The sequence below is a fragment of the Anolis carolinensis genome, chromosome 4, assembly GCF_035594765.1.
Source record: "Anolis carolinensis isolate JA03-04 chromosome 4, rAnoCar3.1.pri, whole genome shotgun sequence".
Taxonomy (NCBI): domain Eukaryota; kingdom Metazoa; phylum Chordata; class Lepidosauria; order Squamata; family Dactyloidae; genus Anolis; species Anolis carolinensis.
This window is the reverse complement of record NC_085844.1, coordinates 83,732,582-83,756,809: the sequence shown is the minus strand read 5'-3', so window position 1 is coordinate 83,756,809 and position 24,228 is coordinate 83,732,582. Positions and strand designations below refer to the sequence as shown.

Below are 24,228 nucleotides of genomic sequence, written 5' to 3'. Positions count from 1 at the left end.
GAAGACGGCCCGGAAGCTCCAGCTGGTGCAGCGGGCGGCAGCCAGGTTAATAACGGGAGTGGCTTACAGGGAGCGTACAACCCCCCTGCTAAGCCAGCTCCACTGGCTGCCAATATGCTACCGAGCCCAATTCAAAGTGCTGGTTTTGACCTACAAAGCCCTAAACGGTTCTGGTCCTGCCTATCTATCCGAACGTATCTCCTCCTATGAGCCCGTTAGAACCTTAAGATCTTCCGGGGAGGCCCTGCTCTCGATCCCACCTGCCTCGCAGGCGCGGCTGGTGGGGACGAGGGACAGGGCCTTCTCGGTGGTGGCTCCTCGGCTGTGGAACTCCCTCCCCAGTGATATCCGGCAAACCCCATCCCTCCTGGGATTTAGAAGAAAACTAAAAACTTGGCTCTGCACCCAGGCATTCAGCGAATAAGCTCATTGGCTGATGTAATCGGGTCGCAAATCTGTAATTGTAGCAGTATTGAATGACTGAGAATGGTGCAATATCGCTGCCTTGCAGCGTTTTAATTTTTGTATACTTTTTATCATGTTTTAATTGGTTGTTTTATAGTATATTTGTTGCTGGCCCTTGTGGCAGAATGTAAGCCGCTCTGAGTCCCCTTGGGGAGGAGGGCGGGGTATAAATGCATGTAATAAATAAATAAATAAATAAATAAATGAGCTGCTGAACTTGCGGACCGAAAGGTGCCAGGTTCAAATCCCCGGAGCGGAATGAGCGCCTGCTGTTAGCCCCAGCTCCTACCAACCTAGCAGTTCGAAAACATGCAAATATGAGTAGATTAATAGGTACCGCTCTGGCGGGAAGGTAACAGTGCTCCATGCAGTCATGCCGGCCACATGACCTGGAGATGTCTATGGATAACGCCGGCTCTTCGGCTTAGAAATGGAGATAAGCACCAACCCCCAGAGTCCGTCATGACTGGACTTAACGTCAGGAGAAACCTTTACCTTTACCTTTATCTAACATGGGTAGGGATCCTTCTTCTGGTTGTTAGTCCTTTTGCAAATTGGCCAAGGCTTAATCCTTATTATGCCTGGTATCCTTGGCAAAACTATAAATTCCTTAATTATAAACTCTCTCTTAAATGGGGAGGGGGGGTCACACTCAGCAACAATAATTAATGTCTTTTCCAAACTTTTGGACAATCCAAAGCATTTTAGAAACTAGCTAACCATTCGTCCTCAGTGAATTGCTGCTATTTTTATTTCTACTGTTCCCTATACTGTCATTATTACTGAAGAAAAAGTGAAGCACATTCTCAGCAGTACTTTTCTCTTACTTATCTCAAGAGTTTGTTCAGCTGTCTTTGTTCTCCTGTTGAGAGCCACAGAGAAGATCCTTGCTTGTCTGTTCTGTCAAAAATCCCGCTTGCTTCTGCCTGTTCCATAGAAGTACTGCATAAACTTTGTGCTCTAGTAAAGAAAGATGGTTTTGTAATTGGGGAAATGACAACACGAGGGATCAGAGAGCACCTAATTGTCTCTAGAGGTTGCAGTGCTGATTTTGGAGAAGGAAGCTAGCGCTTGTGAAGGGTTCTGCTGGAAGCCAACTAACTCTGCAGCCTTAGGGATGTTGTTGACTTACATTCAAACACCAAGTATATTCGTGAAGGCTTCCTCCATATAAAGATGCCTCAAAAAGACAGATTGTCAGGTAAAGGATTGATGTTTCCTTATTAGATATAGTAAACCTAGGAGGTAATTATTTGGAATAGTGCTGAGCCTAGACTAGAGCAGTGTGACGGCGCGAGTGGCGCCATCTATATGTCAAACTGTAAGTTGCAAGATTTGAATTGTATCATGCCTGATTTTGCCTTTACCCTGTAAATGTAGTTGGATTGATTGGTTATTTATAGCTGTCAATCAGTGTTGTTTGCACCAATTATATTGCTCCCTCAGCTCAATTGTTTGGCTCCACCTCTTCCTGGAGTAGGACAGTGTTTCCTTTTTTCATTCCACCATCAAGCTTTCTACCAGATGGACGTGAGAGAGAGACTTGGCTCTAAAAGCCCTTGATTAAGTTACCTCACAGCACCAATTCTAAGGTTTTTACCCTTGAGACTTATGCTTCATGTTCAGGGCCAACCTGGACGATGTTGAGGAGTCTCAAACACCTTCAAATCAGTTCTTTGGCATCAGAGGAAGACTGTGTCTTCAAACATAGGCCATTTGGACTGAGGCTGAGGATTGCTTCATGTTCAGGGCCAACCTGGACGATGTTGAGGAGTCTCAAACACCTTCAAATCAGTTCTTTGGCATCAGAGGAAGACTGTGTCTTCAAACATAGGCCATTTGGACTGAGGCTGAGGATTGCTCCGTCATTCACAGCCATTGAGAAAGAGGGACCTGGAAAAGCTTCTCAGCTACAGAGTTCCTTGGACTTAAGACAACCAAAGACTGTAATGTATATTTTCCTTTACCCCTTTGAAACTTCCAGCTTATTGGGATAACCTTTTGTGAACAATAAAACCAGTTTTGAGTTATCTACAGTGTTTTTGGTCCTTGGGAGTTTGTTTCCCTAAAGGAGGGCAAGAAGCAATCCCCTGGGGAAAGATGTCACGTCTATGCCTCTTTCGCTAAGAGTTATAGCCCCAGGTGCGACGGCACAAGCAGTGTCGATGTGTGTTCAAGCTACTTTAAAATGATGGACACCCGGGGCCGGGGTGCAACAATAGAGTTCGTGCTGGGGAGGAGATGCGGTCAAAAAGACCTTCCAAGGGAGAAGAGCAACAGAGTTTTTGTGACCTTAAGGCGAGATAGATTGGATTGCCAAAATGACAGGCCCCCTGGGCTTAAAGTCCTGCTGTTGAATGCCAGGTCCATTAATGACAAAATAACTGCCATCCAGGACTTGATCCTGGATGACCATGCAGATCTTGGTTGGATGAGCTGGGGGGAATAAACTCACCACAACTTGGCAATTTAATGTTTTTAGGCTACAGCTCCAAGTGTTCCCTAACCACCATTATCACTTTGTCCCTCCGCCAAAGTAATTGGGTACCCTGTATAGGAACTTCAGTGGTATTTGCTGGATACAGCATAAATGCAATATCAGCTGAAGAGATAAGCTGAAGAGATATAACACCATAGCAGCATGGGAAGCAAACCAACGACAAAAATAATTATTTTGCAAGTCTGGGGTTATGTCCTAGTTCCGTACCATTCACTAACTTGAAATGTACCCAGTGAATGAGTCATATATATATATACACTTCCACGATATTTTCTAAATGTAATTGTGTCAACTTTTCTAACTCCACTATATGCAAAGGCTTATCTGCTGAACTCATGAGCCAAAAAAGGTATCCCCGGTACTCTTATGCAACTTAAGAATTAACAAGGGTTCGGTTTCGAGAGCCTTACAAAATATCCACTTGGTTCTGCTATGAGTAAGCAAAGGAGTAAACTTAAAAAAAAATTTAGGCCAACGGCTTTTTTACTTCCTTTTCTGTAATGAACAACCAGTGATCAATAACTGCCATAGTATTTGACATTTGTAATTGAATGTTATATAGCTCTGTGATGCTTCCACATATTTATACATTACCAATTGGGGTAGAAGTATACTTGGTTAGAATAGACCATATAAATCATTGCAAGTTTAGTCACAACAACCATAAGCCATTGATTTCAGTAGATTTTTTCTAAGAATGAATAGGTCTGGACTCAATAGGTAAAGGTAAAGGCTTTCCCCTGACATTAAGTCCAGTCGTGTCTGACTCTGGGGGTTTGTGCTCATCTCCATTTCTTAGCCAAAGAACCGGCATTGTCCATAGACACCTCCAAGGTCATGTGGCCGGCATGACTGCATGGAGCGCCGTTACCTTCCCGCCGGAGCGGTACCTATTGAACTACTCACATTTGCATGTTTTCAAACTGCTAGGTTGGCAGAAGCTGGGGCAAATAGCGGGATGCAGTGAAGGACTTAATCCAGGTAAGGCAGATGTGTTGTTCATCAGAAAAAAGCCAACCTAGATAGGGCTGAATTATGAAAGATCAGGTTTGAAGCACATAGGCATTGGTTCTGAAAAGCCAAATGGTTGTTGGAGCTAGGTGTGCCTTTGCCCAGCTTTAACTAGTCTGTCAACTAGGAAAGTTGGCTGTAGCCATAGTGGCTCATGTCTTAATCACCTCTCCATTACACCAACCTTGATCAGATCAGCCTGTCATTAAAAAATGTTCAGAAGCTAGTGAAAAACATAGCAATGAAAGTGTTATCATACAACAGACTACATTACACCACCCTTACAAGGATTGAACTGAGTATAGTTCAAGGTGCTGCTTTAGAGTATGGGGCCAGGATAACTGAAAGACAATTTCCTCTCCTATGAGCCTCCCTGAAATCTAAGATCTTAATGAGATGATGTATTACATAGCCCATAGCCTAATGAAGCTTGGTTGGTGAATCCATGTCAATACTTTCTGTGTAGCAATATCCCACTTGAGAAACTCTCTGCTGAATGTCAGGTTAGCTCCAACCCTTCTGAGTTTTTGGCAGACAGAGAATATTGGTTTTTGGATTTTATGATTAGAGCTGTCTATTCTAGCTGCATTCTAAATTGTTTGTCTGGCTTTAGAGCTTTTTTTAAAAAAATGTCTTTTAGAGTGTTTTGTTGGTCTTTAACTATTTATTTGATGTTTTGACATATTTTACACGTTTTGATGTCCAAAGGTGATAAATAAATGTTATGAATGAATAAATCCCATGAACTGCCTGTAGCCATGACTACTAAAATGAAATGAAATGGCTTTGCCAAGAAATGGGGTACAACTCTGACAATTTCCCTGGTGATGGTGAAACCCATCTGTTTTCTCTTCGTTGTTACTTAAATCATATTCCCCAACTGTACATTTGAGGTTAGATGGGCCTTTTGTGCAGTTTATAGAAGACTTTTATGTGGATATTTTAGTGTTCCTGATCCAAATAAATGTTTTTTGAAAACCAGGGAATTGCATCTCCAAATCCAGACACACAGTTCTTTGTAGAACCACTATTCATCTCTTACACACACTTCTAAAAGACCCAGGATGCTATTCTGACAAATCAGAAATGGCTTGAACATTAGCTTTTTTTAAAGGGATGCAATGTAGTCTGTTGGTTTACTTTGAATAAATTACTTGTATAAAATGGCTCCCAGCTCATCTTCCTCATTCTGCACGACTACTTTGCCAGGCACATGTCACTGGAATGCGAAATTCAAAAGAAGATGGATGGAAAATCTTGGTTTGCACTAATTTTTAGAACAATGACAGAGAAAAGTATTATTGCATATATTTTGCATAACATGACTGCACCTTTTAGAAATTATTTTACATTTTCATATTTTATTAAGTACTTATTCAGGATCCAGTAATAAGATAATTACAATACAAATATCACCATGTGAAAATACAGTTCCAGAATATAACACTATAAACAATATAAATTTTGATTCTTTATAAAATTGACCAGTTCTCTGCATTTTTGTATGTACAAATAAAACTGTACTAGAAAAATTAAAATGCATATTGTATGTGCTTTTGTACAAAAAAAGTGAATCACCGTTTTTCTCAGCAAACCATTTACAAAATTACAAACTGTAACATCAATTGCATTTATTCTCCTCTCGTTTTTTAAAACATGTTCTAATTCATACCAACATAAACCCAGTTAATCAATATGATAGGGCTTTTATTAATCCCTTAGCATAAGATGTGAATTTAAGGAAGGCTGAAGAAGTAGCTATTAAAGAAAATAAGCAACTGTAATGGGCTCTTTCTTGTGATCTTTGCATATTTAGACAATTAAAAATGAAATAATTCACAATATAATGCAGCAGCCTTTGGGTAAGAAATTAATACTTTCAAAGATCCAAACTTCCAAGTAATCAGAAAAAGAGAAACAATGCACTTATAGCAACCAGGGCACACAGTAAAATGACAAATAAAATATGGTAGAAGGGGAAAGGTGGAATGTAGGAATTATCTTGGGGAATAATGGATTCATGCATTCCGAAATTTCTTTTGCAATGAGAATATCTCTGAAAAGTAGTATAAATAGAGTCACAGCAAAAGAGAGAGAACTGACTGCCCTAGGGATATTTAGATTCCTTTTAAGACCTTTTTAGGTTCAGATTTTTAAAGTTTTAGCCCTTTTATCAACCAAGGCAACATGCCAATAGGATGAAAAACAACAAGATAAAACTGACTTTTTTAAAAAACAAACAACAAACAAACACAAAGCTGATTACATTTTCAATGTTACTAATATCAAGAGTTAATAAGGCATTTCGTTAGGAGACTGTAACATGAGTTCACCATCAGATAATGGCACGGATGATTTTTTGGATGAAGTACATTTGTGCAGTAACATATATTATCTTGTTATACTAAGGCTGTAATATTAACATCTCAACATTATTTAAATTAGATTTATAACATTAACAACTACATTTTCTCTACATATAACATAGGAGAATGGAGAGCCTTTGAATGTTGAAAAGCAAACAAAATCACAATGAAAAATTAGGCTGTTGAATTTAAATGTTCATGAAACACAGGAAGTCTTTTTATATATTATTGCATTTCTAAATTTCTTAAAATAGGAAATGGATATATTTCTTCGAAAAGAGAGAAAGAGATGGAACTGGAATAACTGATGTAATTGTCCTCTTTGGTTCTAAAATGTTTCATTCCCAAGCAGCAATTTTCTGCAGAATAAAATCTGTTTGATCAATCCAACTGCACTTGCTTCTGAGGAAGAGAAGCTTCAGTGCGTGAGTTCATGTGTGGTTATTGCTCTGTGGCTTGTTGAAGTACCTCCTTGCTTCAACACTACTGAGGGATACTGAGCAACGCGATGGGTTCTGTCTTCTGTACTCAATGCTTTCTGCTATTGCTTCCTTGATTATCTGCAAACAGAAAGCAAAAAAATGCATTAGAATCAGTACAGTACTAGAAACAAATGCAGCAAAGCCATGCCTTCCAGCTGTCCTCAATTCCTGTAAGCACCATCAGACTTTAAGTGGAAATGATGTGCCTGCTTTTCTAAACTTGTACATACCACGAAGAAAGGAAATACCCTGAAGAAAGCCAACACATACAACTGCTGTTGCTGTCCTCTTAAATTAAAAAAATATTTAAGAAAACCATGTAGTAATATAACCCTTCAAGCATTATTGAAATAACAGAAGGATTTCCACATTTCCTGTACAGTTATATTAACAAAATTATCTCAACATAATTCCTAGACAGACCATCAAACCCAGCCCAAATAATTGTTCAATACAGCTAAAGGATAGTACTTAAATTTCTAAATAAGGATTAGAAGTACAGCACCCACCCCATATCCATGGGATGTGTGACTACAGATATGACCAAATGGCATTAAATTAGCTTACATCCAGTTCCATCATACCATAGAGTTGCATTGGAGGACCTAGAGATTCCTAGAGCAATATCTTTAGGAAATTGCTGGTCCTCCATGGCAATGCTATTGTAAAGGGTGTGTGTATGAAACCATAGAATCCCCTAAAGAACGTAGCAAATTCCTAAAGAAATCATATTTTCCCTGGAATATGTAAGTGAAACAGCAGATACAAGTTCCAGGATTATGAAATTTATTTATATTTATCTATACAAATTGACCATCCTTCACAGGCACTGAAAATTGTTAGATAAGAGAAATAGCAAGTACATTAACTAAATAAATGTATAATAACGACACTGACATCTCTGTGACTGGTCTTTCTTGTGAATGCATCTGGATGGGGAAACAGGGACCATATACATACATAAATCTTAATACACAGGAATGGGGAGTTTTTAACCTGCATTAAATTCCTCCTGCAGCCTTCTACTATATGGTAATCCCCAGATTACTGATAACAGGAAAAGAGAAATCTTGGAAGCTGTATTAATAGTGGACAGGAGCAATGGCAGCATCTCCTATACCACAACAATCTCTGTTTTCCTGTTTCAAGAAAAACAGCAATCTCAGCAGGTGTCACTGGAGATTGGTACAAGTTTTCACCTCTCCCATTGCTCTGGTGAGTCCCACTGAGATTACTATCCGAGAGCTGGAAATTTCCCTCTGTTGTCCGCTTGGTTCCTTCTCAGTCAACCTTTACTATTAGTTTATTATAGAGAATGCGCTCTGGAGTTCTATCATAGTTTATGTAACAAATAGTGATTCAGATTTTTGAAAAATATCATTTATTTTACTTTGAACTACTGTAAATAACAAAAGCCGGGCTGCAGTTAATCAAGAAAATGAAGATTATGGCAACCAGACTGACTGATAACTGGCAAATAGAGGGAGAAAGCATGGAGGCAGTGACAGGCTTTATATTTCTAGGCGCGAAGATTACTGCAGATGCAGACTGCAGCCAGGAAATCTTGGGAGAAGAGCAATGGCCAACCTCAATAAAATAGTGAAAAACAGAGACATCACACTGGCAATGAAGGTCCGCATAGTGAAAGCAATGGTATTCCACATAGTAACCTATGGATGCGAGAACTGGACCATAAGGAAGGCTGAGCGAAGGAAGATAGATGCTTTTGAACTCTGGTGCTGGAGGAAAATCCTGAGAGTGCCTTGGGCTGCAAGAAGATCCAACCAGTCCATCCTCCAGGAAATAATGCCCGGCTGCTCACTGGAGGGAAGGATATTGGAGGGAAAGGTGAAGTATTTTGGCCACATCATGAGAAGACAGAGAAGTTTGGAAAAGATCATGATGCTGGGGAAAATGGAAGGAAAAAGGAAGAGAGACCGACCAAGGGCAAGATGGATGGATGGTATCCTTGAAGTGACTGGCTTGACCTTGAGGGAACTGGGGACGGCGATGGCCGACAGGGAGCTCTGGCGTGGACTGGTCCATGAGGTCACGAAGAGTCGGAAACGACTGACCGAATGAAGAAGAAGAAATAATCCCATCTTTTTATATCTACAACTCCTTTTTGTTTTCAGGATATACAATTGACAAAGACATTCAGTTCTAGGAGGAGACTTTTCTTATATTATTCTCATGAGTTAAAGTTCATCAGTTTCAGTTTCAGGTACAGAGATGTCTTGATGTGCAAGCAGATTATAGTCAGTTTGACCCAATCTCTGTAATTCTCTCTGGACAGCTTTTGGGTTGGTTTCTAGCTTCTTTGAAGACCATGGAGTCTTCCAATGTAATCAGACTGTATTTATCATCAATCCCAGCCAGGATGCCCAATGATAGGGAAGGAAGTTGCAGTTCAAGAATATTTAGAAAGTCATAATGTTCCATTTATCGCTGGCTTATATGCATGAAAATATAGATGTTAGGTTTTCAATTCAAGATGAAAGCAATGGAAAACCACCTTTGAGTATTCCTTGCCTACAGAAAACTTAACATCTATACTTCATGGAATCACTACAAGTCAACAAGCAACTTGAAGGCATATATACACACATTCCTTATCCAAATCTGACTATCCCAGCTTGATTGGCAAGCTTGAGTACAGTATCATATGTGCACAGAAGATACTAAGATTTCATATGAAAATATTATCTATTCACTCTTGAAATGCTTGTCTTCTTTTTGCAGTAGACATTAAGATTGTGTTTTTGTCTCTCTCTCTCTCTCTCTTTTTTTAACTTTGCACACACTGGAAATTAATTTTGAAGAAGAGAATGAAACTTAGCCAGTAGATGGCATGATGCGACCACAGATTAACCACATCTGTAGCAAAAATCTTTGTTTAATGAAATTGCTGGCAAAAGGATAAAGCTTGTTCCAGCTCTAATCTGTTGCTTATTGAAGCTTATAACTGTGATGTTACCAAGGATGTTTATGTAGTGAGTCATTTCCTTTGGCAATAGAAGTGCACTTAATATTAAACCTGTGCAGGTGTTCAGCCTTCTTATGGGGGAGTTAAAATTGGACAAGAATATATGAATTTGAAAAAGTTACTTTTTGGATGAGAACTCTAAGAACCCTGCAGCAAGTCTGGCGGTTTAGGAATTACGGAAGTTATTGTGATGAACCATGGGCCTTGTAGTCCTGCTCAGGACATTGTAATTCCTGATGAAGATGAAAACTTGGGTTTTTTACCTTCCCAGTCTGAACTGGATTCCTCTCAGCCAGATCTTTCCCAGGCAGATCTGGGAACCTTGCACCTGCAAGAAAGTTGTGCCCCAGAAGTATGTCAAACAACCCCAGAGCCTACTTCTCCCGTGTTCTTGCGCCGGGAGTTTTGTAAACAACAGAGAAGTTTGGATTCAGCTTCGCGCAGGAGTGCGAGGATAGCAGCTAAGAATGTTGCCAATTAACACTGGTTCTCGTGAGAATCTTTAAGGAGTTTAACATCTGGTCTCAGAGTTTAGCTTTCGTTTCTGATTCCCAGAGAACCGCTTTGGTGAGAAAGTTGGACTCTATATAGGTGTTTTGCCCGCGTAGCAACTTCGCGGAGTCAATTCGTCAGCCTACGGAGCGAGTCGTGTCTGGACAGCGCGTTCCGATTCAAGCCTCGCTCTTGCTCAAGCCTTGCCTTGCTATCCAGCCTTCGCCTTGCTTCCCAGCCTTGTTTACCTGCGGACCTTGCCTTGTTTCCCAGGACTAATCCTTGCCTTGTTTCACGGATTTTACCAAGTTATTCCACGGACCTTGCTCTTGTTCTTAGTTACCTTGTTCCACGTTCAAGCCTTGTTTCAAGTATCAAGTTATTTCCTAGCCACGCTCAAGTTTTATGGACTAAAGGACCTTGTCATCTCCCCTCACTTTGCTTGGCAAAGTGAGTGTTTCGGTTATTGGATTACAACTTTGGACCTTAATATTTCATATTGGACATTATTTCCTTGGACTAATTTTGACCTTTCCTGAAAGGTCTGCTTCTGGACTATCTTTTACATTTGCTTTTACTAACTTTATATATTTCCTTAATAAAGATATTAGATAGATTCTGGCTTCTGCGTATGGTTATTGGTGCCCTGTAGCCTGGGTCGTGACAGTTTGACTCCGCCACCCTAAGCACCAATTAACCTTGGCCAGAATGTCTACCGGAACCGTACCCGGTGGGCAGCCACTGAGCTACACCATCAGCAAGGACGAAGTGGATCGCATCCGCGACAGACTCAACGCCCAGGATGGAGAAATAAAGGGCTTGCGGGAGCGCGGAATCCGCCTCCCGGCCATGGCGTTGCCTACCAAGTTTACTGGAGAAGCTTCCAAGGTTCATGTTTTCCGTCGCCAATGTCAAGCTTATCTAGAGGCCCGTGATGCCGAGTTTCCCCAAGAAGACATCAAAGTGGCATGGGTTTACAGTCTTCTAGACGGGCCAGCGGCCAACTGGGCGACGGCACTGTTCGACCAAGCCTCTCCACACCTAAGATCAGCGCAACATTTCTTGGACCACCTCAAGGAGACTTGGGGAATCGAGGACAATTTGGAGGCAGCCGGCCACAAACTCCGTCGCCTTTTCCAAGGAGACAGACCTATGTCTCAGTATATAGCCGAGTTCCGAGTGCTGGCCCACAACACCGGCTGGAACGATGTAGCCCTCAGAGGACAATTCCGGGAGGGTCTCAACATTGAAATGCTGGAAGAAATCTCCAAGGTGGATCCTCCCCAGACCCTCGAGGCACTCATTGATCAATGTTTACGGGCTGAAGTCATGATTGCCAACAGGAAACAGTGGGTTCGAGGCCAGGGCAGTAGAGCCGGGGCAAAACCCCCCGCTCCCGCCAGCGTTCAGCCACGTCCAGTGTGGAGACCCCCACCGCCAACCCCATACCCCAGAGGAGGCGAGGAGGTGCCGATGCAGTTGGGCAATGTGCGTCCCAGACTAGATGCCGCCGAGAAGGCCCGTCGTCAACGCTTAAACCTCTGTTGGTACTGCGGGAACGGGGGCCACTTCGCCAGAGAGTGCCCAGCCAAGGGGAAGCCTGCCGCCCGGCTTGCGGCGGCGTCCTCCACGGAGACGAAGACGTCTGAGCCGACTGGCACACAGCCGGCGGGGGAAGCCAACGACCGGGTGTAGAGAGGCTCGCCAACCCGGTCAAAAAATCCATTCAAGAGCCGCCAACCGGGGTCCTGTTCCTTCTCGTGGTCACATTATGGTCAGCAAAAAGGGGACCCGTCATGATCCACGCCATGATAGACTCTGGAGCTACCAACAACTTCATTGATAGAGAGTATGCCGACTCTCTGGGATTACAATATCATGATTTCAAGAATGCCCGTGTGGTGCAAGCCATAGACGGCCGCCCCCTCAAGACGGGCCCCGTAAGTCAATGGTCGGAACCCACCAGGATGTGGATAAGAGAACATATGGAAGAGATTTCCTTCTTTGTTACCGAGGTTCCCCATTTCCCTGTGATTTTGGGAATTCCATGGCTGACTCTCCACGACCCTAACATCTCCTGGTCCAACAGAGAACTGCAGTTTGCTTCACCGTACTGCCAAAACCATTGCCTCGTAGCCAAGGTATGCCATGCCACAGACACCGAGCCCATCATCACCTTGCCAAAGAAGTACTCCGAGTATTGGGATGTATTCAATGAGAAAGAAGCCGAGAAATTACCCCCACATAGACCTTATGACTGTGCCATTGACTTGGTGGAGGGGGCCCCGATCCCGCGAGGGCATCTCTACTCCCTGACTGAACCAGAGCAAGAAGCTCTCAGGGAATTCCTAGAGACAAACCTTCGCAAGGGATTCATCAGACCCTCTCAATCCCCAGCCGCCTCTCCAGTGATGTTTGTGAAGAAGAAGTCAGGGGAACTACGATTGGTGGTGGACTACAGAGCATTGAACAATATCACCAAGCGGAACAGCTATCCCCTGCCCTTAATCTCGGATCTACTGGATCGGCTTCGAGGAGCCAAGGTTTACACCAAGCTGGATCTTCGGGGGGCTTACAACTTAGTTCGCATCAGGGAAGGGGACGAGTGGAAGACCGCCTTCCAGACCAAATTCGGATTATTCGAGTCCCGAGTTATGAATTTCGGTTTATGCGGAGCCCCCGCAACGTTCCAGCATTTTGTCAATGACATTTTTCAGGACTATCTGGACAGGTTCTTGATAATCTACCTGGACGATTTTTTGGTGTTTTCTAGATCACAATCAGAACATGAGAACCACGTCAAAATGGTGTTACAACGATTGCGGGATCATGGACTTTATGCCAAACTGGAAAAATGCGCCTTTGATCTACAAGAGGTAGATTTCCTTGGTTACCGCATCTCGCCTTTAGGGCTCTCCATGGATCCAGCCAAGGTTTCAGCAGTATTGGAATGGCGGGCGCCAACTAACAAGAAAGAGGTGCAGCGTTTCTTGGGGTTCGCGAATTATTACCGCAAGTTCATTCCAGATTTTGCCCACTGGTCTGACCCAATCACTAGCTGCATCCGTGGAAAACAGCCCTTCCGTTGGACTGATCAAGCAGAGAAAGGGTTCCAGCAACTAAAGAAATTATTCACGTCCCAGCCAATTCTACAGCACCCAGATCCTGGAACCCCTTTTGTTGTGCAAACGGACGCCTCGGATGTGGCAATTGGGGCTGTACTCTTACAACCGGTGGGAGACCACCTTCATCCCTGTGCCTTTTACTCCCGTCAACTAACCACACCAGAGAAAAATTATACCATTTGGGAAAAAGAACTACTGGCCATAAAGGCAGCTTTTGAAACTTGGAGACATTGGCTAGAAGGGGCCAAATTTCCCATTGAAGTCCACACTGATCATCGTAATCTAGAACACCTAAGAACTGCCCGCAAACTAAACCAGAGGCAGCAACGTTGGGCTTTATTCTTTGAACGTTTCAACTTCCAGATCCATTATGTGACCCCAGCCCAAACCAAGCAAGCAGACGCCCTGTCACGTAAACCGGAATACGCTGCAGGACGCAAGGAGACCTTTGAATCCCAACTGCTACAACCCGAGAACTTTGCCACGCTCACGGTGGGGAACACCAAATCCATTCCCATTGGTTCAACTTCCCCTACTCCAGGACCCATCTGTGCTCAAGAAATCAGGGCTAGTCAGCAAGCAGATGCCTGGGCGCAGGACCAACTTCGCCAAGGTCTGCATTTTCCCTTTTCGCTTAAAGATGGGCTGCTCTGCTATAGAAATCATGTTTATATCCCACCCGGACCGGGCAGGGAAAAAGCGCTTCGCCTGTGTCATGACTGCAAACCAGCAGGACACTTCGGACTATTTAAAACTATGCATTTGATCCTAAGGGATTTTTGGTGGCCCAAGATCCGCAAGGATGTAGAAAAATATGTCAACACCTGCCCAGTATGCCAGCGCTCCAAGATACGAAGGGAAAAGCCCTCAGGGCTTTTACACCCCCTTCCTACCCCATCTCGCCCATGGGAAATAATTTCCGCGGATTTCATCACTGACCTACCACCTTCCTGTGGATTCACCACGATCTTAGTGGTGGTGGACCTTTTCACCAAGTTAGCCCATTTCATTCCCTGCGAAGGCCTCCCCACGGCCAAAGAAACTGCGGATCTATTTCTTCAGCATGTTTTCAGACTACATGGATTGCCCAAGAGTTTAGTCACAGACCGTGGATCTCAATTCACCTCTCGTTTTTGGAAGGCACTACAAAAACTACTGGGCATAGACTCTCGCTTATCTTCAGCTCATCATCCCCAAACAGATGGGCAAACGGAGCGCACCAATGCCACTTTAGAGCAGTATCTTCGCTGTTATGTAAACTACCAACAGGACAATTGGGCTTCTCTGTTACCACTGTCTGAGTTTGCCTACAATAATGGAGTTCAAGCTTCTACAAAAGAAACGCCGTTCTTTGCAAACTACGGCTTCCATCCACGTTTCTTTCCCCCTGTCATTGAAACTTCAGAAGTTCCCGCAGCAGAGGATTGGCTGCAGGAACTCACAGCGGTGCAACAACTTTTGCTCCAGCAACTGGACCAAGCCAAAGAGGACTATAAACGCCACGCTGACAAACACCGCCAGCCGGGCCCTGAAATCAAGGTAGGAGATCGGGTTTTTCTGTCCACTCGCTTTCTGCCCTCCCACCGCCCTTGCCGGAAGTTAGATGCCCGTTTCATCGGCCCCTATCCAGTGGTGGCGCAATTAAACCCCGTGACTTTCAAACTCCAACTTCCGCGTTCAATGCGCATCCACCCAGTGTTTCACCGTTCCCTGCTCCTTCCGGCGGATGGTGTGCGTCCTGATACAGACCAACCGGCCCCCCCTCCTGTTTTGATGAATGGGGAGGAGGAGTTCGAGGTTGAGGACATTTTGGATTCTCGCTTTCATCGCCGCCGCCTACAATATCTCATTGACTGGGTGGGTTTTGGGCCTGAGGAACGCTCTTGGGAAGACGCCTCCACAGTCCATGCTCCTGATCTAACCCGTCGCTTTCATCTGACCTATCCCACCAAACCGCGACCTCGCGCCTCGGGGAGAGGATCCCAGTTTGGGAGGGGCCCTGAGGAGGGGGATAGTGTGATGAACCATGGGCCTTGTAGTCCTGCTCAGGACATTGTAATTCCTGATGAAGATGAAAACTTGGGTTTTTTACCTTCCCAGTCTGAACTGGATTCCTCTCAGCCAGATCTTTCCCAGGCAGATCTGGGAACCTTGCACCTGCAAGAAAGTTGTGCCCCAGAAGTATGTCAAACAACCCCAGAGCCTACTTCTCCCGTGTTCTTGCGCCGGGAGTTTTGTAAACAACAGAGAAGTTTGGATTCAGCTTCGCGCAGGAGTGCGAGGATAGCAGCTAAGAATGTTGCCAATTAACACTGGTTCTCGTGAGAATCTTTAAGGAGTTTAACATCTGGTCTCAGAGTTTAGCTTTCGTTTCTGATTCCCAGAGAACCGCTTTGGTGAGAAAGTTGGACTCTATATAGGTGTTTTGCCCGCGTAGCAACTTCGCGGAGTCAATTCGTCAGCCTACGGAGCGAGTCGTGTCTGGACAGCGCGTTCCGATTCAAGCCTCGCTCTTGCTCAAGCCTTGCCTTGCTATCCAGCCTTCGCCTTGCTTCCCAGCCTTGTTTACCTGCGGACCTTGCCTTGTTTCCCAGGACTAATCCTTGCCTTGTTTCACGGATTTTACCAAGTTATTCCACGGACCTTGCTCTTGTTCTTAGTTACCTTGTTCCACGTTCAAGCCTTGTTTCAAGTATCAAGTTATTTCCTAGCCACGCTCAAGTTTTATGGACTAAAGGACCTTGTCATCTCCCCTCACTTTGCTTGGCAAAGTGAGTGTTTCGGTTATTGGATTACAACTTTGGACCTTAATATTTCATATTGGACATTATTTCCTTGGACTAATTTTGACCTTTCCTGAAAGGTCTGCTTCTGGACTATCTTTTACATTTGCTTTTACTAACTTTATATATTTCCTTAATAAAGATATTAGATAGATTCTGGCTTCTGCGTATGGTTATTGGTGCCCTGTAGCCTGGGTCGTGACAGTTATCCAAAAAGTGGATTTTTTCATTCTCAGACATCAATGTGCACAGAAGTCTTCTCCCCATTATCTTCACCCATACCCATTTACTACCGCATCACAAAGGGTGGCCTGCCAGCTTCCATGAAATGACACTGGTGGGGTGCTTTGGGTGAAATAGGATGGAGCTGGCACATGCAGCCACTTCGGCGACATGGTAGGCTTCCCGTGTTGCCAATGGAATCCATGGGAAGAAGCTACATGATCAACATTTCCCCCCATGGAATCACCCTCAACTGGAGCTAGGCAATGTGGGGTGCCAGGTTCCCCATGCCCCCTGACGATGCGTAACATTTCTGGCAACCATGTGACAAGATAGATGGTCTCTAATTTCCATGCATTATCCAGCCAGTACCTACTCATAATAATTTCAACATAAACCTCCATACAATCAGGAAATCTCTTTCATTAGAATTGCTTTCTGTGTAGACAGTTCTACTTACATTCAGACAAAAAATTAGAATCCCTTCTGATACAACTGTTCAAATCAATAGGAGCCTCTTGAGATATGAAAAAAAGTCTATAGAAGGCCTAAGTTTTTTTTCCAAATCAATTTTATTTTGGAAATCTCTGTAGTGTTTCCCAGCCCCGCTCTACACTGCCATATAATCTAGATTATCAAATCAGATCATCCACATTATCTTCTTTGAACTGGATTTTGTGAGTCTACACTTTCATATAATCAAGTTCAAATTAGATTATCTGGATTTTATATGGCAGTGTAGAAGAGGCCTTGGATTCGACTGAAATCAAGTGATGGAAAGAAGAATTCTACCTATAAAAGATAACCATAATGCTACAGTATTTATTTTTAATTATAACCTCAATAATATTTAAAAATGGAATTTGGTGAAGGACTATTTCTGAAACATTCTCTGAGACTATGTGCCTATCCCTCCCTTTAGCCGTTTGGTGAACAAATTCATTTGTTGAGATTATACTATAAACTGAGTCTAAAGATGTAAAGAACAGTCACAGTTGTTCTTGTTATTGACATTCAAACATCCCAGTGAAATTTCTCCCTAGTATTTCTCCCTAGTATTCTAAGGTTGCCCAATAATTGCAATGAACTAAACTCAGACAACATAACTGGATCAATAAGTGAAGTGGCTTTACCACTGTAACCTATCTATGGTATCATGTTATCTGGCTGTGTTTTATTTGTCACATACAAGTTAAAAGCTTTGGGAAACTAAAGCCATTTATTTAGGAATAAGTAGACTGCAAGGTGGTGTGAGGCCGAAATGAAAAAAGGCATAAATCATTCATTAACTTCCACAAAGTATCTAAAGCCTTCTTGGATCAAACAAGGCTGTACATTATACATACGTCTAAGTTGTTCAGTGTATTGAATTCCATCAGATCATGCAGTCTGTTAAAAGCTTCATTTGGATACTGGAAGTTAAATGTGGAGAATGGTGTATCAGGATCATCAAAAATATCAAATTCAGCAAAATCTTTCTCTTCTTGTGTTTCCCTTGGAACACCTGTGAATAGGTCACAACAGAGAAGGCATTTTACAGCCAGATTGTTCAGTAGAAGAACATAGAATACAAAGTGTTGAAGTCAATGGTAATAGCCTGCAGAAAGTCCCCAGGTGGTCTGTCAGTTTCTACCCCAGAACTCATCTGATTTCCCACATACATCTCATATCTCTATTCAGCAATAGATTAGAGGTAAGAAATCTTCTCTGCTAAAAAGTCCACTCATTAAGCAGATATAACAGACTTATATTCCCCCCATAGTGATACATGATGATGGTGATGATGATGATGATGATGATGATTATTATTATTTGCAACCTCCATTGATGCCAGCAGAAGTCTGTAAAGGTCAATTGTGGTCTTTTCCAGCTGCTGGGAAGGAAAGAATTATCGCAATTGTCTCCAGTGTGTAGCTCCCTTAAAATTACACCAGTGCAATGGATAATGTCAGTGGAGGCGTTCCTAAATCCCAGTTGCAGCATAGCAATGCAAAAGATGTCCTCCCACTGTAATGTATAGTGTGGGGAGAAAACACTTGCAGGGAGGAACAAAAATTAGTCTTTATGTGACCTTGGATTTGTTGCTTGTCACAAATCCTGAGCAGAGCATATGCCCTTGATTCTCAGCATAGGTTTGCTCTAGGAAATGATGAATGAGAGAAGGAAAAAAGATGTCCAGAACATAATTTGTTTACACATGTGAACAAAAGATATGTACATCACTGGGGGATACAAAAATCTTCGACTGTTTGGTAAAAAATCTTTAAACAATAGAAAGTATTTTTAAAAGAAATTCCTTAGGTTTTATTTTTTCCTACTGACCTGGTGCTTTGTAGTCTCTAAAGTTGATATTGGCCAAAACAAAATGGATAATTGTTGGACAATCTATGTCAGAAGCAGGATTCTTGGGTCTGAAGATGTAGCACTCCTTTAAACCCTCACGATCAAATACATTTGGGTCTATTTTGGGGAAAGGAAGTTTGTTCATTTTGGCCCATTTTTCAGCCAGCAGAATTTCCTAAGAAGAAAACAAAAACACATGTGTTCATAATAAGCAGATATCAGTGAAAGGGATGTTTGAGGGAATACATCAGCCTGACCCACATCAGATCCTCAGAAGTCCATCACACTACAAGCAAAAGCTAGTGGGTCCATGCAACAGGAATTTCTCTGCAGCAGTACCAAGGGATGTCAGGTTGGTCCTGTCCCTTTTGAATATCTGATAAGCAGCCAAGATTATATTATTTCACATGGTCCTCAAATCTTTAAAACCAGTGGCAGCTGCTCTCCCCCTGTTTTAACTGATTGTGGTTTTTAAACATTTCTAAAGATATGTACATCACTGAGGGGTATACAAAATCCTCCTCAGTTGCAAATCTTCAACTCTACTTCCATGCATGCTGTTTGGACTGGATTAAAAAATGAGCTACTAGATTTAGAAGGCATAAATCTCCCATTTGGATGGTATGTATATTTGGACATATAAAAGGCCAAACCAACAGGCATATTTAATGACCATTATATACAGAGACCAATTCTAAACACCTAGAAAAGATATTAAAAAAATAATTTACGCAAAGACATGGGGTGGATATCCCAACATGAGGCATACTACAAAAGGGAGAATATCCTAGAAGGAAAATGGTTAACTTACAGAGAGCTGATCCAGACTGACTTAGAAAACCCAGAAATGAAATTGCTAGAAAAATTGAACCAAATGGCCCCTAAATGCAATTGGCTTCTATATAGATAGTTGTGTGAGAAATTTAAAGAACAACTTAGAACCTTGGGCTTCAAGACTGTGAAAACATGGTTCGATGTGGCTATGTTCCAGAAGCCAAAATGTATGTATGTATGTGTATTTATGTATATATGTGTGTGTGTGTGTGTGTGTGTGTGTGTGTATGTATGTGTGTGTGTGTGTGTGTATGTATGTGTGTGTGTGTGTGTGTGTGTATATATATATATATATATATATATATATATATATAAACATCTATTGACTTGATACATGGAAGAGGAAGTAGTAAAAGACTCAATTGTAAGAGGAAGAGGAAGTAGTAAAAGACTCAAAACATATGCCAAGAGATAAAAATAAACCAACGGGAAAAGATATGGAAGAGAAGAATGAAATACATGGCATGCCAAAAACTGAAGGAAAAGGTCTATAAAATGCATCTGTGTTGGTATCTCCCTCCAGAGAGATTAGCAAAGATGTATAACTGCTGGAAATGTGGAAAAGAAAAAAGTACATTTCACTATATGTGGTGGACATGCAACAAAGTAAGCAACTGGAAACAGATTCATGTATACCTCGAAAAGATGCTTCATACGAACTTCTAAATGACAGTAAATTCAGAAAAATTATACTTTACATGACCGTAACAGTTTGAACAGTATATGCTAGATATTGGAAAACCTCACAGATATCTTAGAAGAATGGGGAAAATACATTATAGATTTGCTACCCTGTTTCCCCTAAAATAAGACATCCCCAGAAAATAAGACCTAGTAGAGGTTTTGCTGAATTGCTAAATATAAGGCCTCCCCTGAAAGTAAGACCTAGCAAAGTTTTTGTTTGGAAGCATGCCCGCCGAACAGAACACCAGAGCATGCAGGATCGGTAAATGTACGTACCATAGAGTGTTATACATGGAAATAATGGTAGTAACAAGAAATTCTTGATAGGATTCAGAGTTTGTCTGGTTCTGCTGGTTTGTGATGACAACTACTGTACAGTATAGAATAAATGTTCATTTTTTTTGTTCAACAATAAAGGTAAATTCTTCTTCATGGAAAAATAAGACATCTCCTGAAAATAAGACCTAGCACATCTTTGGGAACAAAAATTAATATAAGACACTGTCTTATTTTCAGGGAAACACGGTAATAATGGACAAAGTAACTGTACTCTTAAGAGGAGAACAACTAGAGAATCTTGTTAATGAATGGCAACCAGTGATTCCATATCTTAATAATAAAAGCAAACTAAAAAGGCACATAGGGGATCCGATAAGACTATAGACAAGGAGGAAGCGAGTATTAACTTAGAATCTAAGTTAATTTAGGATTTCTAAAGAAATTGTTTTAGTCTGATTTCAAACATTTAATGTATTTAAAATTTTATGGGACCGTGTCAGGCTGTGAAGTGATAGACAAATACTTCTTTAACATATTTCGGTAAGCATAGGGGCAATGGTGGTCAAGCTACAGAATAGTAGAGTGATTTTTGTGTCTTTCACCTCAAAGATAACTACAAAAATGGAAGGAACAGATTCCAGGGATTTATCAGAAGACAGAGAAAATAACTTTGTCTACTTTAACAATCTAAGTTTTGAGATGCAAAATTGTTTTTCAGTATAAAGTTCTGTCTTCTGTCTTCAGAGCATGTTTTCATGACAGCTGTAAAAGATCTCAATGGTTATGGGAATTTTACTCATTGGAAAAAAAGAGTAGACTATTACAAAACAAGTTGAAAGAGAAATGTCTTCGCCTCATGCAAGTAGTTTCTCTATAGTGCTTGGAAATTACGAAGACGCTTGTGGCTTGCTTCCCAGTTTTTACATTCTTTTCATGTTCCACAAGAAACAGAACATTCGTCTTAAGCATCTGGCATATGATCTTTGCATCCAGCTGTATCTTAAGACACTACATTTGATCTTTTTGATACTATCTCTGCTGGTCATAACAGGGTTATTTAAGAAGAATTTCTATCTCTATTTTTGCAAATAAAATAATTGTGTAAAACAATCCGATTCTTCTATATCAGATCAAATGAACATGTAATCAAAGAAAGCACATCATGGTAAGGAAAATCTAGCTAGATACGGGAGAGAAGGAGCAGAGGAAAGTATTAAATGAGTTTCACTGAAAACAGAATGTGTCCCGGTGTAAACATATTGTTCTCTGTTTCCTAATAATGGATCCTGGAGACACCACACAATGTATTTGCACATTTCTTCCTTCATGTTCAAATTGTTCTTTTCTCTTCAATTTTTCATAGGCAACCAAAGTATTACCTGATAATCTAACTATGATTAGGAAACCTGTTTGCTGTGCTCTTTTCTATCATAGCAGCAATTGGTACTCTATATTGTTCACTTTTTGAAAACAGGTTCCGTATGGTTTGGAGGATTCGCTGTTGAATCCATGTAAACAAACCAGGCTTGGGGGGGGGGGGGGGAGAGCTGAAGCCTTAGCCGAAACAAATCACAGTAACTGGATTTTTTTTTGGCTGATGGGGCTAATAGGGACCAATGGGGTTGAGCAAGAGGTACACTACCTGAGGCAGACATGGTGGTGAAAACAGAAAACCCTCCTGAATTCGGGAAACTCCCTAAAAATGAAATGGGGCAGCCGAAAACCAGACCCCGAAAACAGCACGGTTTTTGCCTAAATGTATACCGCTCATTACAGAGGCATAACATTGCATCCTATAGGCATGAAAATGGAAAGAGAAGAGAGAACATCTGAAAACCATTAGGATATCATGTTGTAAACATAACCCAATGATCAAGAACATTATGTTTGGACTGAGCTTATTATTCATTTTATCATGCCTCCTTTGTATCATGTGAATCAATCATGTGAATTACCTTAAAATAAAGGTAAAAATAAGAACGTGAATAATTTCTCTAGCCAGAACAGGATAAATAGATCTTAATGTGTGATCTGACATCTTTAAGCTCACTTAAGCTTCAAGCATTTATCTATACTTTAAAAAATCAGCATAAGCAAATCAATCAAGGTCTGTTTTCAGTAGGTGAAATACCTCTTCCCCCATAAAAAATGTTCAGCACAGGCAAGTAATCTCCCCCATTTTATATCATGCCTTGAATTCAGCAGGAACTAAGCATGAATATAAAGATTTAAATCTGAACTTTATTCAGCAATTTATGGACAATGTTGGTTTGGATGACTCACCTTAAAAGGAGGACTGGAATCACTAGGACGTGCAGAAAAATCAAACGAGATTATAAGGTCAACCCCTCGTTGTGGTCTTAAGATAAGTGGATAAGGCAAGTTAAAAGTCAGTCCGCTATCCACAATGTGAATTTTTTTGCTCTTTACATCCAAAGGCTCATATATCCTCTCAAACTCATCAGGATCTAGAAATAGGGAGGCAAATGGTGTAGCATTAGTTATTATCAAATTACATTTCTCATACAGTAGGGTTAAACCCTTGTGTCAGCTGGACCTGAAGTTTGTGTTGCTGACCTGAAGGTTGCTGGTACGAATCCGTAAGATGGGGTGAGCTCCCGTCTGTCAGCTCTAGCTTGTGGGGACATGAGAGAAGTCTTCCAGCAGGATGGTAACAGATCTGGGCAACGTCTTTGTAGACAGCCAATTCTCTCACACTAGATAACTAAAGATTTTTCATACAGCAATCCTAAAACTACTTGAAATCTCATTTAACTTATTTCAAGTGAACCAGAGTTTAATGCTAAGTCACTGTTACAATATATTTGTGTCTTTTTTACCATGGGTTCTATTCAGTACTTGCCAGCTGGCTCATTTCTTAATACAACTGTCATAATTTAATATAGATACAAAACTTCACATGTCCAACCTTTCACACAGTTTCAATAGCAACCTACAGTTACTTTTATAAATTATTCTGGGAAACCTCTTTCACTGTAGAGGACTAGGGTGACATGGGAAGATAGAAGAAAGAAGTAGTACTGCATTGCCCTCTCAGGTGTTATCATGAAAATTATGAGCCACAGGTGTGAAATGAGTTAAATTCTTATGAACTGCTGATCTAAAAGTTGGGTTGCTGCCCTGAAGGTTGCTGGTTCAAATCTGCGAGATGGGGTGAGCTTCTGTCTGTCAACTCTAGCTTGTAGGGACATGACAGAAGCCTCCCAGTAACACATCCGGGAATCCCCTGGGCAACGTCTCTGTAGATGGCCAATTCTCTCACACCAGAAGCGATCTTAAGTCGCTTCTAACACAATAAAAATGAAAATTATTAACATGCCACTGTCACAATATCCATGAAATACTTGTCTCCTCCATCCCCATAACTATGAAAAGAGAAATATGTCTGTTTCTGTTTACAGTTGATGGGTTTGTTGGAAATCTAGAAACAGCTGATTCAATACAGACCTAGTGAAAACTGCCCTCCTCCTCCTTTAACAACCAAACAAAAAGAATCTACATTGCTTACAGTATGCTTCTGAACAAGACTTCTACATGAATCTGAAACTGATTTGCAGTCCTTGTATCTAGGGTTTTTTGTAAATAATGTATTGGTAGCAGAAGCAAATGACGGATGACATAAAGTAATAAGTGGA

At 41.6% G+C, this 24,228-nt stretch overlaps 1 protein-coding gene across 3 annotated transcripts in view; it reads right to left on the bottom strand.

The window, feature by feature from the left end:
* Positions 1-5,317: 5,317 nt before the first annotated feature.
* pla2g4a (phospholipase A2 group IVA) overlaps positions 5,318-24,228 on the bottom strand; it is a 100,974-nt gene continuing 82,063 nt past the window's right edge. For all 3 annotated transcript variants that reach the window (XM_003223419.4, XM_008114699.3, XM_062980746.1), the window contains 4 exons: positions 22,856-23,040; positions 18,755-18,950; positions 17,779-17,936; positions 5,318-6,902 (listed from right to left, as the gene is read on the bottom strand). In XM_003223419.4, the coding sequence (XP_003223467.1) occupies positions 6,774-6,902; positions 17,779-17,936; positions 18,755-18,950; positions 22,856-23,040 (668 nt within the window). In that variant the 3' untranslated portion in view covers positions 5,318-6,773. The remainder of the gene's footprint in view (positions 6,903-17,778; positions 17,937-18,754; positions 18,951-22,855; positions 23,041-24,228) is intronic.